Source organism: Olea europaea, unplaced genomic scaffold, assembly GCF_002742605.1.
Source record: "Olea europaea var. sylvestris unplaced genomic scaffold, O_europaea_v1 scaffold2949, whole genome shotgun sequence".
NCBI lineage: Eukaryota > Viridiplantae > Streptophyta > Magnoliopsida > Lamiales > Oleaceae > Olea > Olea europaea.
In genome coordinates this window covers 37,473-52,959 of record NW_019248097.1, presented here as the reverse complement: position 1 = coordinate 52,959, position 15,487 = coordinate 37,473, and the positions used below count along the sequence as shown (strand labels likewise).

General features: G+C 40.7%; 1 protein-coding gene and 1 pseudogene across 1 annotated transcript; both read left to right on the top strand.

The window, feature by feature from the left end:
• The first annotated feature begins 5,228 nt into the window (after positions 1 to 5,228).
• On the top strand, positions 5,229 to 5,606 carry LOC111384604. The gene has a single exon (XM_023008913.1). It carries the CDS (start codon positions 5,229 to 5,231, stop codon positions 5,604 to 5,606), a length of 378 nt encoding a protein of 125 aa, XP_022864681.1.
• Positions 5,607 to 10,424: 4,818 nt separating this feature from the next.
• Positions 10,425 to 15,487, top strand: part of LOC111384603 — a 5,904-nt pseudogene continuing 841 nt past the window's right edge.

Here is a 15,487-nt window from a genome sequence, read left to right as displayed (position 1 = left end):
AAATAAATAATAGTTACATCTATGAAAATAACGTCTAATTAATAAAGAGAAGCAATAAAATTTTAGGATAAACTCTTAATAACACTTGTTATGCACCTCACCAAAACACTTCGGCACGTTTCCCCGAACTCACCAAACCACTTCAGCATGCCTGTCCCACTTGCCGCGTGTCCCTACGAAGTGGTTCCGAAGTGATGTCAACTTCGGCAGGACTCCAACTCGACTCACTGCAAGGTACACACCAGAAACTAAATCTACTGAAGCACCCAAAGCACCCCCTTGTAACCGAAGCACTTAGCACTCCAAGGTGTTCCCTTAACAAATCCATCCGCCATCGATTTTAGAAGTATATCTATGTCAGCATCTTCTATGGATGTGACATCTCCATGGATCTAGTTGATGTGACATCAACTTTATGTCAACTCAACTCAGGAGAATTATTAACCCGTCCACTCTAGACGCGACTGACTGACGCCTACGAGCGGACATCTCACGCCATCAGATGCATACACATGTCCTATATCCAACGGTGCTCCTCGTCTATAAATACTCAAGGTTTGACAAGAGACAAAAGTAATGAAACTCATATTAAACTTAGCTTTCCACATTCAAGCATTATACATTCTCTTCCCCACTCTCTTGCACAATTCTGGCACCATTCCGATCATCGATCACTGACTTCACCGTTGGAGTGTATGCAGCCGCCGCCGCCCCCGTTGGTTTCGGCTGTGTGCTCCTGACCGCGTGTTGTTGTGCGCAAAGAGGAACATGTGTAGTGGCTCTTGGTTGACCACTTGGAGGTCCAATTCGTGAGGTCAACAAATTGGCGCCTTCTGTGGGAATCTTCCAACCAAAGAATTCCCCATTTACCACCGGAAAACTATCGACTTACCTTGAAATATGAACGTTCTTGAAAAAGGACCAAGTCAAGTTATAGTCTAAGATTCATAGCATCCTTGAAAAGGGAGTGGGAAAATGAGATATATCAATGAGGACGCAATCTTGAAGGGCATAGGGATGCCTCTGAAGAAGAGGTTCTCCGGACCAATGTCATGCATTGGAGATCCCATCATCGGCGTCACTCACTGACAGGATAGCGGCACTCACTGAAAGGATGGCTCAAATAACTGTAGGCATGAAAGACATTGCAGTCCAAAATTTGGCGTTGTATAAGTTCTTCATCCAAGCCTAAGGTCAGTGAGGCTTTCTAATGCCACAAGGGCTGTATCCAGCTCAAGGACAAAACCCAGCATCTCATGCCCGAGGTTATTCAAGCCACCACAAAAAACACCCTATTGAGAGGGAAGTGGGAGTGGATGTCACTTTCTATACTTGAGGTACTCACGTGACAGAACCACAGCTGGGAGAAAACTTCCCACCAGAATACGAACCTCAGAGGTCGATTAGTGTCTTTGACCGGATAGGGCGAAATCCTAGCAATAAAGTCTGCTCCATATAGAGGTCAGCTCAGCAAATGCAGGAGCAAGAAGAACAAGAGGCACGAAAGAGAAACCTAGTGGATTAGGGTAGTCAGGAAGGGGCATCTCCACCTCCCTAAAATGCGTCAGAGCGGGAAGGCTCTGAAGGGCCATGCCCCTCTTACGAAATTATGACGATGATGACAACCTCCCTTTCTTTAGAGAAATCCGAAGCTTCCCAATGCTTGCAAATTTCATGCCCCCCAAAATTCTAAAGTATGAAGGAAATGGGGACCCACAGAAACACCTCACTAAGTACATGACGCAGATGAGCCTCAGAGGAGCTTCACTGGTACTAAAATGCAGGGCCTTCCACCTAACCCTTATCGGAGCTGTCGAGGTGTCGTACAGCAGGTTATCACCTCTAAGCATCAGTAGTTGGCCAGATTTGAAGAAAGTATTTCTGAACCAATACCTCTAGCGAAGGAATTGAGAGGCCCCAGTGCAATGCCTTCGGGATATGAGGCAAGCTCCTGGTGAGACAATGAAAATCTATCTCACCAGATTTACTGATGAAATCACATAATTTGAACAAGTAATGGATAGAGAGGCCTTCTTAGCCTTGAAAGGAGGCCTTAACATGAACACATTATTGTAGAGAGACGTACGAAGCAAGAATTCAGGCACTTTGACTAACTGGTTGAGATGATGAGGGTGGAAATTGTTAATGAAAAGATGATTCACCACCGGAACTGTGCAGCTCAGGGACTTCCTCCACCTCAGAGGCAGATAGGTCAAGGACCAGCGACACACCTTGTCACCCAACAATGGACCCAGGTAAGTCACATAGTAGTCTCCACATCTAGACAGGCATTGGCTTCAACCACTTTGAATGCAATGTCGGTGCTGGTATATGAAAATGCTCCTGCCGAAGCAGGGTCATCCGGTGGAACAAACAACTTGCGCAAGAAGAAGAAGCAGACAAACAGGCCCTTGGAAGGGGCAAAGTTCTGGACATTTCACCAACTCTATAGCCATGACATTAGCGAATGCAGAGACATGCCTCGGTCCTCAAATCGAAGCAAGTCACGCTTCTTGAGGAGGGATCATTATTATGAACATTCCCGCAAGTCCACTTATCCCAACAAGGAGTCGAGGCGATAGAGGGATCAATCCCCTCGAAGGAGAGAAACAAGAGATAGATCTCGAGAAGAATCCAAGCAAAGGAATCAGGCCCCAGCCACCAAAATTGATACAATCATTGGAGGACACCACATTGGAGGCAATACCAAAAATGCACAGAGGAAATATACAAGAGAAGCGAAAGACCCACTATTGATTACGTACATTGTCGAGTCCCGAACTAACAAAATGGCTCCAATCACCTTCTCTTAAAAAGATTCGCAAGGTGTTCATCACCCCCATTACGATGCGTTAGTAGTAAGGGCCGTTGTGGCTTGGAACGGACTTAAGCGCATGTTAGTTGACAATGGAAGCTCGATGAATATACTATTCGGATCAACCTTTGACAAGATGCAAATTGATCATGGCTTGGTTCCCATGGCCAACCCATTATTTGGATTCACTAGTGATAGCATCATCCCACGAGGACGGATCACTTTGCCTGTTAAGATGGGATCAGCACCCCTAGTGGCTCATCACTTCATGGAATTTTTAGTAGTGGATCACAGGTCAGCTTACCACGGGGTACTAGGCCGACCTGCACTAAAGGACCTTTGGGCTGTGACCTCCATTCACCACTTATGTATGAAGTTCCCGACTGAGCATAGGATCGTGATGGTCCAAGTCTACCAGATGGGATCGAGATCATGTTACCTCAACTCCCTATGAAAATCTGAGCCCCACACTATGAATGTGAAAATAACCGATGCAATAAAGTCAACAGAACGTGGAGATACTTGACACCCCTGAACAAGTGCAGACCCCCGAATAGGGGAAAGATGTCAACATGATTGAGGCTATTGAAGAAAGGTAACCTCTTAATGAATTAGACCCTTGGATCATCGAGCCTAAACCGAATGCAACTCCTATGGAAGAGCTCGAAACTTTCCCTACAAACCCTCAAGACCCCACTCAGGCCTTGTGAATAGGGAAAGCTTTGCCCCTTGAGATGAAAGAAGAACTGATGGAACTTCCTGAAAAGGAATTTGGATGTCTTCGCATGGAAGCACGAAAACATGTTGGGAATAGACCCAAGGGTCAGCTACCACCACTTGAATATCAACCTCACTGCAAGTCGCATCGGCAAAAGAGGTGAGCACTTAATCCAGAAAGATATAAGGCACTGAAGGAAGAAGTCGACAAGCTAAGTCGCAACGGCTTCATCAAAGAAGCCATTTATTAGAAGTGGATATCCAACCCAATGCTTGTAAAGAAATCCAGCGGGAAGTGGAAGGTGTGCGTTGACTTCACCAACTTGAACAAAGATTTCCCAAAGGACAGATTCCCCATTCCACGGATAGACCAGCTCGTGGACTTAGTGCTGGACATGAACTCTTAAGTTTCATGGATGCTTACTCAAGGTATAACCAAATACCCATGTTCGGACCCAATGAAGAGGCCACTTCTTTAATCACAGACCGATGATTGTATTGCTACAAAGTGATGCCCTTCAGATTAAAAAATGCCGGTGCCACATACCAAAGGTTGGTCAACATGATCTTCGCCGACCTCATTGGTAAAACCATGGAAGTCTATATTGATGACATGCTGGTCAAAAGCCTCCACGCAGGGGATCACGTAAGTCACTTAGACACCACTTTTCAAATTATGAGGAAATACAAAATGAAGTTGAACCCATTGAAGTGCACATTTGGGCTAGCGTTGGGTCAATTTTTGGGATACATTGTGCATCAAAGAGGGATTGAGGCAAACCTCGAGAAGATAAAGGCCTTATTAGAGATGAAGTCATCTCAGAAGCCAAAAGAGGTGCAATGCCTTAATGGAAGGATTGCTGCACTCAGTCGCTTTATCTCCAAAGTCACCGATAAGAGTCTACCCTTCTTCAACATTCTGAAATAAGGAAAGAAGTTTCAATGGACCGAAGAATATAAGGTAGCCTTCTAAGCACTGAAGAAGCACTTAGAAAAGGTACCCCTATTGTCTAAACCTAGACCACACGAGACTCTCCTACTTTATTTGGCAGTTTCGGATGAAGCAGTCAGTGCGATGCTCGCCAGAGAAGAAGAGGCATGCCAGTTGCTAGTATACTACATCAGCAAAGCCCTGTTGCCAGCAGAGACGCGCTATCCAAACATGAAAAAGCTTGCACTTTCACTTATTACCGCATCAAGAAAGTTGAGGCCATACTTTCAGGCTCATTCAATTAAAGTACTTACAAACTTTCCACTAAAACAAGTGCTACAGAAAATAGACACTTCGGTTCGATTGCTAAAATGGGTAATTTAGCTCAATGGGTTCGACGTACTGTTTAAACCCCGAAGTTCCATCAAGGGCCAGGCCTTTGCGGATTTCGTTGCTTAGTTCGCCAAAGCCCTAGAAATGGAGGCAACAATGGATCCAGCAGAGCCCCTAACATGGAAGCTATTGTGGACGTTAGGAGAAAGCAGCTCCGGAGCTGGAGTCGTTCTGGAGAACCCAGAAGGCCATAATTTAAACTGCGCAATCAGGTTCAGCTTCAAAGCCTCGAACAATGCCACAGAGTATGAAGCCCTTTTGGCAGGCCTCAAGCTGGGCAAAGAAATGCAAGTTGAAAGATTATAAGCCAGTAGCGACTCACAACTTGTGGTGAATCAAGTTAATGGAAAATTCGTGGCCAAAGACAGCGGCATGGCCGCTTATCTGAAACTAGTTCTAAACTTAGTCCCTCACTTTGAGAGGTTTGAACTGGTCCAAGTCCCATGCTTCGAAAATACACACGCAGACGCCCTATCCAAACTTGCTAGAAGCAAGGATTCTGAGCTGCTAAGAATCGTTCCAATCGAGCGTCTGCCGAAGCCCTCCATCTCCAGAGGTGAAGAAGTAATATGGATTGAAGATATCCCACCTTGGATGCAACCCATTATAGCCTATCTCAAAGATCAATCACTACAACCCTCAAAGAACGAAGCAAAGAAGTTGAGAAGAAGAGCTGCTCACTTCATACTTCAAGATGGTGTGTTATATAAAATAGGCTTATCATCACCCCTACTCCGGTGCTTTGGATGAGAGGAGGCCATATACATCTTGAGAGAAATTCATGAGGGAGTCTGCGGTAACCACTTCGGTGGAGCAGCCTTTGCACACAAGGTACTTCGATAAAGCTATTTCTGGCCAATCCTGAAAAGGGATTCCTGTCAATTTGTTTAAAAATGTAACAAGTGCCAGCGGTTCGCCAATGTTCAGAGACAGTTTTCTTAGAAACTCTCCGTAATCACCAGCCCATGGCCCTTTGCCAAATGGGGTATAGACTTCATTGGCCCTCTCTCAAAAGGAAGAGGAAGTGCAACATTTGCCGTTGTTGCCATTGATTACTTTACTAAGTGGGTCGAAGTTGAACCTCTAGCAAAAATCACTGAGGGGAACACCACAAAATTCGTCTAGAAGAACACCATTTGCAGGTTCGGCGTTCCCCACTCCATAGAGTCTGATAAAGAAAGGCAATTCGATAACAAAAAGATGCGAGACTTGTGTGACGAACTCAACATAAGGAAGTACTTCTCAACACCTCATCACTCCAAGCAAATGGGCAAGTGGAGGCAGTCAACAAAACGATCAAGCACACCCTAAAAAGGAAGCTTGATGCCTAGGAGCATGGGTTGATGAACTTCCCCATGTCCTTTGAGCCATACGAACAACAAGTCGAACCGCAACAGGAGAGACGCCTTTCTCCATGACTTATAGAGCCGAGGCCATGAGTCTAATCGAGATGGGAGTCCCTTCACATCGTCGTATAAACTTTAGTGAGATTAACAACAATGAAGCGAGAGTGTACGAACTCCATTTCCTGGAAGAAAGAAGAGATTCATTTATAAGTGTATTTTATATACTTATTCTGTACCTTAAATAGCGATATTTGATGGTTCTTTTGACAAATTATATTCTAAATTTTTGTCTTTTATGTTTAATAGGTGAAATTTTATGAAGGAAAAGGGAATTGAAGGAATGAAGCAATAAAAGGCGAAATGCAAAAGTTTGGGGACCAAGTAGTAACAATTCAATAGTTGATTCGGACTATGAATCAAAGATTGAAGAATTTAGAGATCAAATTTCATATTTTGGAAAGTGAAGGATTTGAATTGAATCAAAGTAGACATGTGTTGCAAGAATAAAAGGACTCAAAGATTGAATTGCATTATATTGAAAGATTGAGGACTTGATGGGTAATATTACATTAAAGGGTTTGAACTAGAGTCAATTATGGTGGATGTAAAGGGGAATATAAATGAATTCACGCTGGGGAGTTTTTTGGAAAAAAAATTAGTCTTTTTGTTAGTCAAATTTGGTGGCTCTAGGTTTTTTATATATAATATATATATACATACCAACTAACAAGAAAGGACGAAAGAGGAGAGGAGGACTAGAATTAATTGGCGGCTGAATTATATTCTCTCTCACGCAAGTCAGCAGCTTGGGAATTGGGAGATAGATATACGCATAAAACGACATCTTTGGGAGTTCATGGGATTCAAATTGCGATTGCCATAATTTATATACATACATATATTCCACACGGAAGCTTTGGGGAGAGAGGTCGGTGGTTGGAATTAAAAAGGAGACAGAGCGGAATTAAAGAAGCTGCCGGCTGGGACTATGCAAACATAGGAGGCGCTGATTTTGGAGAGACAGAAAGGGAGAAAACACACGGAGCACGGCAAAAGACGATAGATTCAGTCTTGAAAATTGTTTACGTTCCATCAATTGACCCAGTGATGAATTTCCTAATAAACTTGTGTTTTCATTCGCTAAATTAAGATTCTAGTGCTTTTATATTTAATGTGTTGATTTTAATGTTGTTTTTAATGCATTTAATTATTTGATCACTAATTAGATGATTTGTGAACAATAATTGCGTAGAGATGTGTATTATTTGTTTAGACCACATGTTAAAATCCGGTAAATCGATATAACGTGTAGAGATACCCATATTGATTGCTACGGTCCTATAGAAATTCTTAGAATTGTTATTTCGTTTAATTAAATTTAATTTGAATAGAGATATGAAATTGAATTAATTAAATAGGTTTAACGAGAACTCGAGAGGGATAAGTTGAATACAATAAAAGAATTCGACCGAACACTACTTTAGTTTTATGAATCTCGATATTAGAAATAAAGGTGATCAATAGGTGAATTTGTTCCGCCCTAGCTAATCCCCATTTATTAATTGAATTCTCACTAATTTTCTATTTCATTCACGAAATTTCTAGTAGTTAGATTTAAAAATCACATTTAATCATCTTTTTATTTATTTATTTTCATTAAATAGAAGTTAGAAATAATAAATTGAGTACTAAAGTATAGTCCTCGTAGGAACGATAATTCGGACTCAAAAGATCCAATTTAGTACTTGTTACGATCAGTCTACTTTCGGAATAAAATCGACAACATTCATCCCAAGTCAAACTAGCTGTGTATCAAAGGAAAATGACCCGCTATTACAACTCAAGGGTCAGAAGCTGAATCTATGCTTAGACAACCTGGTACTCAGAAGGGTGTTTCCATCATCAAAATTAACAGGCTACAGAGTGTTTGGATCGAACTGGGAAGGCCCATACCGTATCATCAAAAAGTCCCGACCCGAGAATTATGAAATTGAAGATATGGCAGGGAAAGTGATGTCTCATCAGTGGAACATTGAGCACTTAAGAAAGTACTACCAATAAATGTATGTTCTGATCCGACTTGCCTATGACCCACAAACTATTGTAACTTATTCCTATCTGACTAAGCGTTTGAATTGCCTTAGTGTATGATTGTTGAATTCAAGTTATTTGAATCTTCGGTTCGTCAATATATTCTATGAATTATCATTTTCGCCTCAATCGCTTATTGATGGTTAGTAATAGACTTAAGCATTAATCAAATTATAATAGTACAAACGGAAGAAGTCTTGATAAGAGTGTAAAATACCATATTTTCCCCTCTTAACTATTGCATTCATGTGATTATATTATGTCAAAATGCACTCATTACTCTTATATTTTGGTTTATGTTGCATTTTGGTGAAAAAGATGAAATTCGAAAGAAACAAGTGAAAAATGACCAAAGTAGAAGAGAACGAAAGTTCGAGGACTAAAGTGCAAATGATCCAAACTTGTGTCCAAGATTATGATGAAGATTCGAAAGTGTTAGAGGTCAAGTGGATGAGGAACGAAGTCAAAGGGATGAAATAACATCAAAGTTTGATCAATACATCAATTTCCAATTGAAAACCAACACACCAGTTTTTAGTCTCATTTTGGGACCCATTTTTGACATGGAAGATGATCGAATTGGGAGATGACTTCTGAATAAAAATTGTGGCCCTTTGAGTTAGCTATCCAATGCAACTTGAATCACCTCAATTGGACATCGGGAAAGAAAGTTATAATTAAAACACTGAAAGCTGTCTGGCGAAACCATGCGGCCACATGACTTTCTACTATGCGGTCGCACACACCTATACCGAGAATTGAAGAGGCTGAAAGTGCATAACCATGCGACCGCAATGAAAATAACCATGCGGTCGCATTGTGTTTTTTTGGCGGCCGAATCTCAGTTTCCTTATACGATTGAATCTCTTATGGTAACCTAATTTTCACGGGATATAAATGCCCAAAACCACCCAGAACGAAGGGGGACGCCCCCAGACCTATTTCTTTTATCTTGGTGCTCAAGAAACTCCATGGAAAACTAAGGAACTCGGTGGAGCAACGAAGGAACTCATTGGATTTGGAGATTTCACGTCATAATTTCATATAATTCGAACTCTCTTTACTTAATAATTTCTAGATTTGGATTTTCTCGTTATGAATTAGTATTGAAATTTGTTTAACTTTTAATAAATTTCTCATGGATTCAGTCATGCTTTTTCCATTGTTAAATTAAACCATTTGTTGAGTTTCAATTTAAATTACTTATTGTTGTGATTATTTTAACTTTTATCAAATCCTTCATAGATCTAGCCATGCTCTTTTTATCGAATGATTGAAATAATTGTTAAATTTTAATCTTAATATCACTTTATTGACGGATTGATTACTGCCTTATGCCTGACGTATATGGTCAAATTTTGATCTAGTTCCAATAAAAATGTGCGAATGTGTTATAGAAAATCTAGATTCTAGAAACATAATTGGAATAAAATTGGACTTCACTGTTAAATCTTCCAATGAGAGAGTTGGGAAGAAAACCTCTAATTGAGTAAAAATACATGAATTATTGATGTTGATTGATCCAATCCAATGGGGGAACTCCGACGCTTCACTAATTCGCATATTGATAATTAATTTTTATTTCAAGTGACAAATCATTCCCACATTTAATTACGAAAACCCTAGTTTTTTTGATCTTTTGAGAATTTTTCCATCTCCCTGTGGATACGACACCCCAAAGATGTACTACAATCACCGCGTTATTCTTTGGTCGTAATCAAATTTTGGCACCGTTGCCGGGGAGACGGTACAAGTAATCAAGGGATCGATCGAAAAAGGGTGACATCGTTCCCTTTCCTTCATTTTTATTTGATTTTATTTTTTTTTAAGTTACTTTTATTTTATTTTCACATTTTCTTTGTTTTTTTTGTGTGTGTTTGATGAGCAGGGATCGAGGCAATCAAGGGAGTTCTACTGGAGCACCTTATCCAGTGTTTGAATCTCAATATAACCCTTATTTTGCTACTGCATCAATTGCCACGAATACCTCAACACATAACACTATGTCTGATAGTGAACACGGCGATGCGCCTTATAGGACTTTGCATGATTATTTGCACCCCACACATACATCCACACCATCATGCATAATGTTTCCGCCAATATGCCACGGATGGAATTGAAACCGGGAATGATTCAACTTCTTCCCACTTTTCATGGACTTGACAGTGAAAACCCATACGTGCATATTAGGGAATTTGAGGAGGTAGTTGCAACCTTCCACAATCAACATGGTACAACGGATGCAGCCAGGTTAAAATTTTTCCCGTTTTCACTTAAAGAGAGAGCAAAAACCTAGCTATATTCGTTGAGACCACGTTCAATTGGTACATGGGCTGAAATGACGCAAGCATTTTTTAATAAATACTTTCCCCACCATAAGACTAGCGCCCTTAAGAAGCAAATCTCATCTTTTACCCAAAAGGATAGTGAGACCCTATATCAGGCTTGTGAGAGATTTAAAGAACTACAAGCCCTTTATCCTCACCATGGTTATGAGAGCTGGCGTATAGTTAGTTACTTTTATGAGGGATTAACACCTAGGGAACGTCAATTCGTAGAGATGATGTGTAACGGTGATTTCCTGCAAAAGGATCCGGATGAGGACATAAAGTATCTAGACGATCTTGCTGAGAAAGCTCATACTTGGACAGGACCTAGCCTTACTGATAGTACCAATAGGTCAGACCCCCAGGAAACCCCACTAGTACAGGTATCTATCAACTTAGGGAAGAAGATAGTCATAAGGCCAAAGTGGAAGCTCTTACTAAGGAATTTGAGACCTTGCGTGCTAAAGGCTCTAAACCTGCACAAACTGTTTCGCGTGTTGCATCTTTGGGACCTTGTTTTGTGTGCGGTGGAGTAGATCACCTAGCCCAAGAGTGCACCACTTTAATTGAGATGAGAGGGGTTTATGAGGAACATTGTAATGCCTTAGGCACATATAGGAAGCCCTATTCTCCTTTCTCCGAATCCTATAACCCAGGGTGAAGCAATCATCCCAATCTCAGCTGGAAATCCGAAAACCAACAAACTACCCAATCAAATAGAACTTACAGTGCACCATCATATCAACCCACATCCTCTAGGAACTCTTTAGAAGATACCTTACATGCATTCATAGAGGCACAAGGCAAGACCAATCAGAAGTTTGAGACTATGATTAACCAGGTAGTGGAGGAAAATAAGGAGATAAAAAATCATGTGTCTAAATTGACTAATGCCTTCACTGTGGAGGAACGTGGGAAATTTCCAGCACAAGCTCAACCTAATCCTAAGGGACAGCATATGGCTCAAACCTCAGATTCAGGAGAGAGTAACCTTAAAGAAGCAAATGCTATCACCACCCGATCTGGGAAGGTTATAGAACTAATTTCAAAACCTAGGAAAAATGAAAAGGAGTCTAGTGAGTCTGAAGAAAGTAGCCCTAGTGATGAGTCAGTAGGAAATCCATCGAGGGTACCTTTTCCACAAGCCCTTAAGCTTAGCCCAAAATCAGTCAATCAACACAATGAGATCCTAGAACACCTTAGGCAAGTAAAAATCAATCTTCCACTCTTGCATGTAATTTCACAAGTTCCTACATATGCGAAAGTCCTTAAGGACTTGTGCACTATGAAGAGGAAACATATTGTCAAGAAGACTGCCTTCTTGACTGAACTAGTGAGTGCTGTGATTGAACAAAGGATCCCATCGAAATATAAGGACCCTGGCTGTCCAACTGTTTCCTGTGTCATCGGGAACCATGAGTTTGCACAAGCTCTCCTTGATCTGGGAGCCAGTGTTAATCTCATGCCCCATTCCATATACTTACTATTAGGTCTTGGTGAAATTAAACCCACTTCTGTGGTTCTACAACTAGCTGATAGATCCACTATAAGACCTAGGGGAGTAGTTGAAGATGTGTTGGTTCAAATTGATAAATTCTACTACCCCGTTGATTTCTTAGTCTTGGATGTGAAGGTTGATGTTAATGTTGATTCTAAAATTCTTATTATTCTTGGTAGACCTTTCCTCGCCACAGCTAACGCCCTTATAAATTGCAGGAATGGTCTAATGAAATTGTCTTTTGGGAATATGACTCTAGAAGTCAACATTTTTCACATTGCTAAGCAACCCATGGAAAGTGATGAGTGCCACCACACACATATGATTGAGGCACTCACTCAGGAGGAGGCACTTGAGACTACAAATTTTGACCCCTTAAATCTTTTTCTTTTGAATTCTGCAATTCCAGCAAGTGTTAATGATGAAGAATATGCTAACATTTGTGCTATTTTTGCAAAATTTCAGTACTATGAGACATCACCATGGCAACCCAAATTTGAAGAATTGCCAGAAAGGATGGGCGGCCAGCAACCATCAAACATTGAGAGCCCCAAACCAGCTTTGAAACCGCTACCTCCAGGATTGAAACATGAATTCCTTGGACCAGGTGATACTTTTCTTGTAATTATTTCTTCAGAATTGGATGCATTACAATGTGAGCAACTTTTAAACATTCTGAATGAACACAAATCTGCATTAGGTTGGACCATAGCTGAAATTAAGGGTATTAGTCCTCTAATTTGCTCACATAGGATTCATTTACAAGAAAGAGCCACCCCTAAAAGAGACCCACAGCGTAGGCTAAACCCGACAATGAAAGAAGTTGTGAAAAATGAAGTGCTAAAACTGCTAGATGCAAGTATCATTTATCATATTGCAGATAGTAAATGGGTTAGTCCTACACAGGTAGTCCCTAAAAAGTCTGGTGTCACAGTGGTAAAAAATGAAGTAGGTGAAATGGTCCCAACAAAAACAGTGACTGGATGGCACATGTGCATTGATTATAGGAAGTTGAATGCTGCCACTCATAAGGACCACTTTCCCCTCCCCTTTTTAGACCAAATCCTGGAGCGTGTGGCTGGCCATCCTTTTTACTGTTTTCTGGATGGCTACTCTGGTTATTATCAAATTGAAATAGCCTTAGAAGACCAAGAGAAGACCACATTTACTTGCCCGTTTGGTACTTATGCATTTCGTAGGATGCCACTTGGACTTTGTAACGCCCCTGCCACATTCCAAAGATGCATGATAAGCATATTTACTGACATGATAGAGGAGTGCATGGAAGTTTTCATGGATGACTTGACAGTGTTTGGAGTCTCGTTTGATGCATGCCTATTTAACTTGAAGAGAGTCTTGACCCGGTGTGTGGAAAAAGGATTAGTTTTGAATTAGGAAAATGTCATTTTATGGTACCTTCAGGAATTGTCTTAGGACATGTAAATTCTTCTAAAGGAATAGAGGTCGACAAATCGAAAGTTGAAATGATCTCCAAATTGCCTACACCTAAAACCGTCAAAGACATAAGATCATTTCTAGGTCACGCAGGTTTTTATAGGAGGTTCATACAGAACTTTTCATCCATATCTAGACCCTTGTGTAACCTTCTAAGTAAAGAAGCCAATTTTGAATGGACCCCAGAGTGCCAAGAGGCATTTAAAACACTGATTAACAAGCTCACTTCTGCACCGATCATGCAACCACTTGATTGGTCCCTACCGTTTGAAATTATGTGTGATGCTAGTGATTATGCGGTAGGTGCTGTACTGGGACAACGAAGAGAGGGTAAGCCTTTTGTCATTTACTACGCTAGTAAAACTCTTAACAGTGCTCATGAACTATTCCACAACTGAAAAAGAGCTACTAGTTGTGGTCTTTGCACTCGACAAGTTTAGATCCTATTTAATAGGTTCTCCCATTACAATTTTCACAGATCATGCAGCCCTTAAGTACCTTCTTGCAAAGAAGGATACTAAGGCGCGATTAATACGGTGGATATTGCTTTTGCAGGAATTTGACATCACCATCAAAGACAAGAAATGAGTGGAGAATGTCGTAGCAAACCACTTATCAAGGCTAACCTTTGAAGACACTACAAACACCTTGCCAATAAGAGATGAATTCCCAGATGAAAATTTATTTTCTGTCTCTTCTTTACCATGGTTTGCTCACATTGTGAACTACTTGGCTGCAAGTGAAATTTCAAAGGAGTGGGGTACAAAGGATAAGAGGAAGTTTTTGGTTCAGATACGTAATTTTTATTGGGATGACCCATGTTTGTTTAAGTACTGCCCGCCCAAATCTTAAGACGTTGTGTCCCCAATGAAGAAATACCTAGCATACTTAGTTTCTGTCATACTCAAGCATGTGGTGGCCACTTCTCTATAAAAAAGACTGCTGCAAAAATTCTACAATGTGGTTTTTATTGGTCTACCTTGTTCAAAGACACTAATACCTATTGTAGAACCTGTGAAAGATGTCAAAAATTAGGTGCCGTGTCTCGACGTAATATGATGCCTTTAAACCCCATTTTAGTGATAGAAGTGTTTGATTGTTGGGGGATTGACTTTATGGGCCCCTTTCCACCTTCTTTTGGTTATCTATACATTATTGTGGCTGTGGATTATGTGTCTAAATGGGTAGAGGCGGTCGCTTGTAGAGCTAATGACAATAAAACAGTTATTAAATTTCTCAAAGAAAATGTCTTGTCTAGGTTTAGTACACCACGTGTCATTATTAGTGACAGAGACACACACTTTTACAACCGTTCATTCGAAGCACTAATGAAAAATATGGAGTTATTCATAAAATCTCTACTGCTTACCACCCCCAAACTAGTGGACAGGTAGAATTGGCTAATAGGGAAATTAAACAAATTTTGGAAAAAACGGTAAATCCTAATCGTAAAGATTGGTCTTTAAGATTAAGTTATGCACTTTGGGCTTACCGTACTGCTTTTAAGACTTCCCTAGGCATGTCACCGTATAGACTTATTTTTGGAAAGCCTTGCCATTTACCTGTGGAGCTTGAACACCGAGCATATTGGGCTATTAAACATTTTAATTTCGACCTAGAGGAGGGAGGTAAGCTTAGGAAATTCAGTTGGCTGAGTTAGAGGAGTTGAGAAATGAGGCCTATGAGAGTTTTAGAATCTACAAGGAAAAAATGAAAGCTTTTCATAATAAAAACATTTTGAGAAAAACTTTTGAACCAAATCAAAAAGTATACCTGTATGATTTTAGACTCCACAAGCATCCTGAAAAACTTCGTTCTAGGTGGACTGGTCCCTTTGTGGTACTACGAGTCTTTGAAAATGGAGCAGTTGAAATTGAGGATCCTAATGATGGTAGAGTGTTCAAAGTGAAT

What these genes read in the sequence shown, in the direction of transcription:
- LOC111384604 (XM_023008913.1), top strand. Translation starts at nt 5,229, where the DNA reads ATGGCCGCTTATCTGAAACTAGTTCTAAACTTAGTCCCTCACTTTGAG.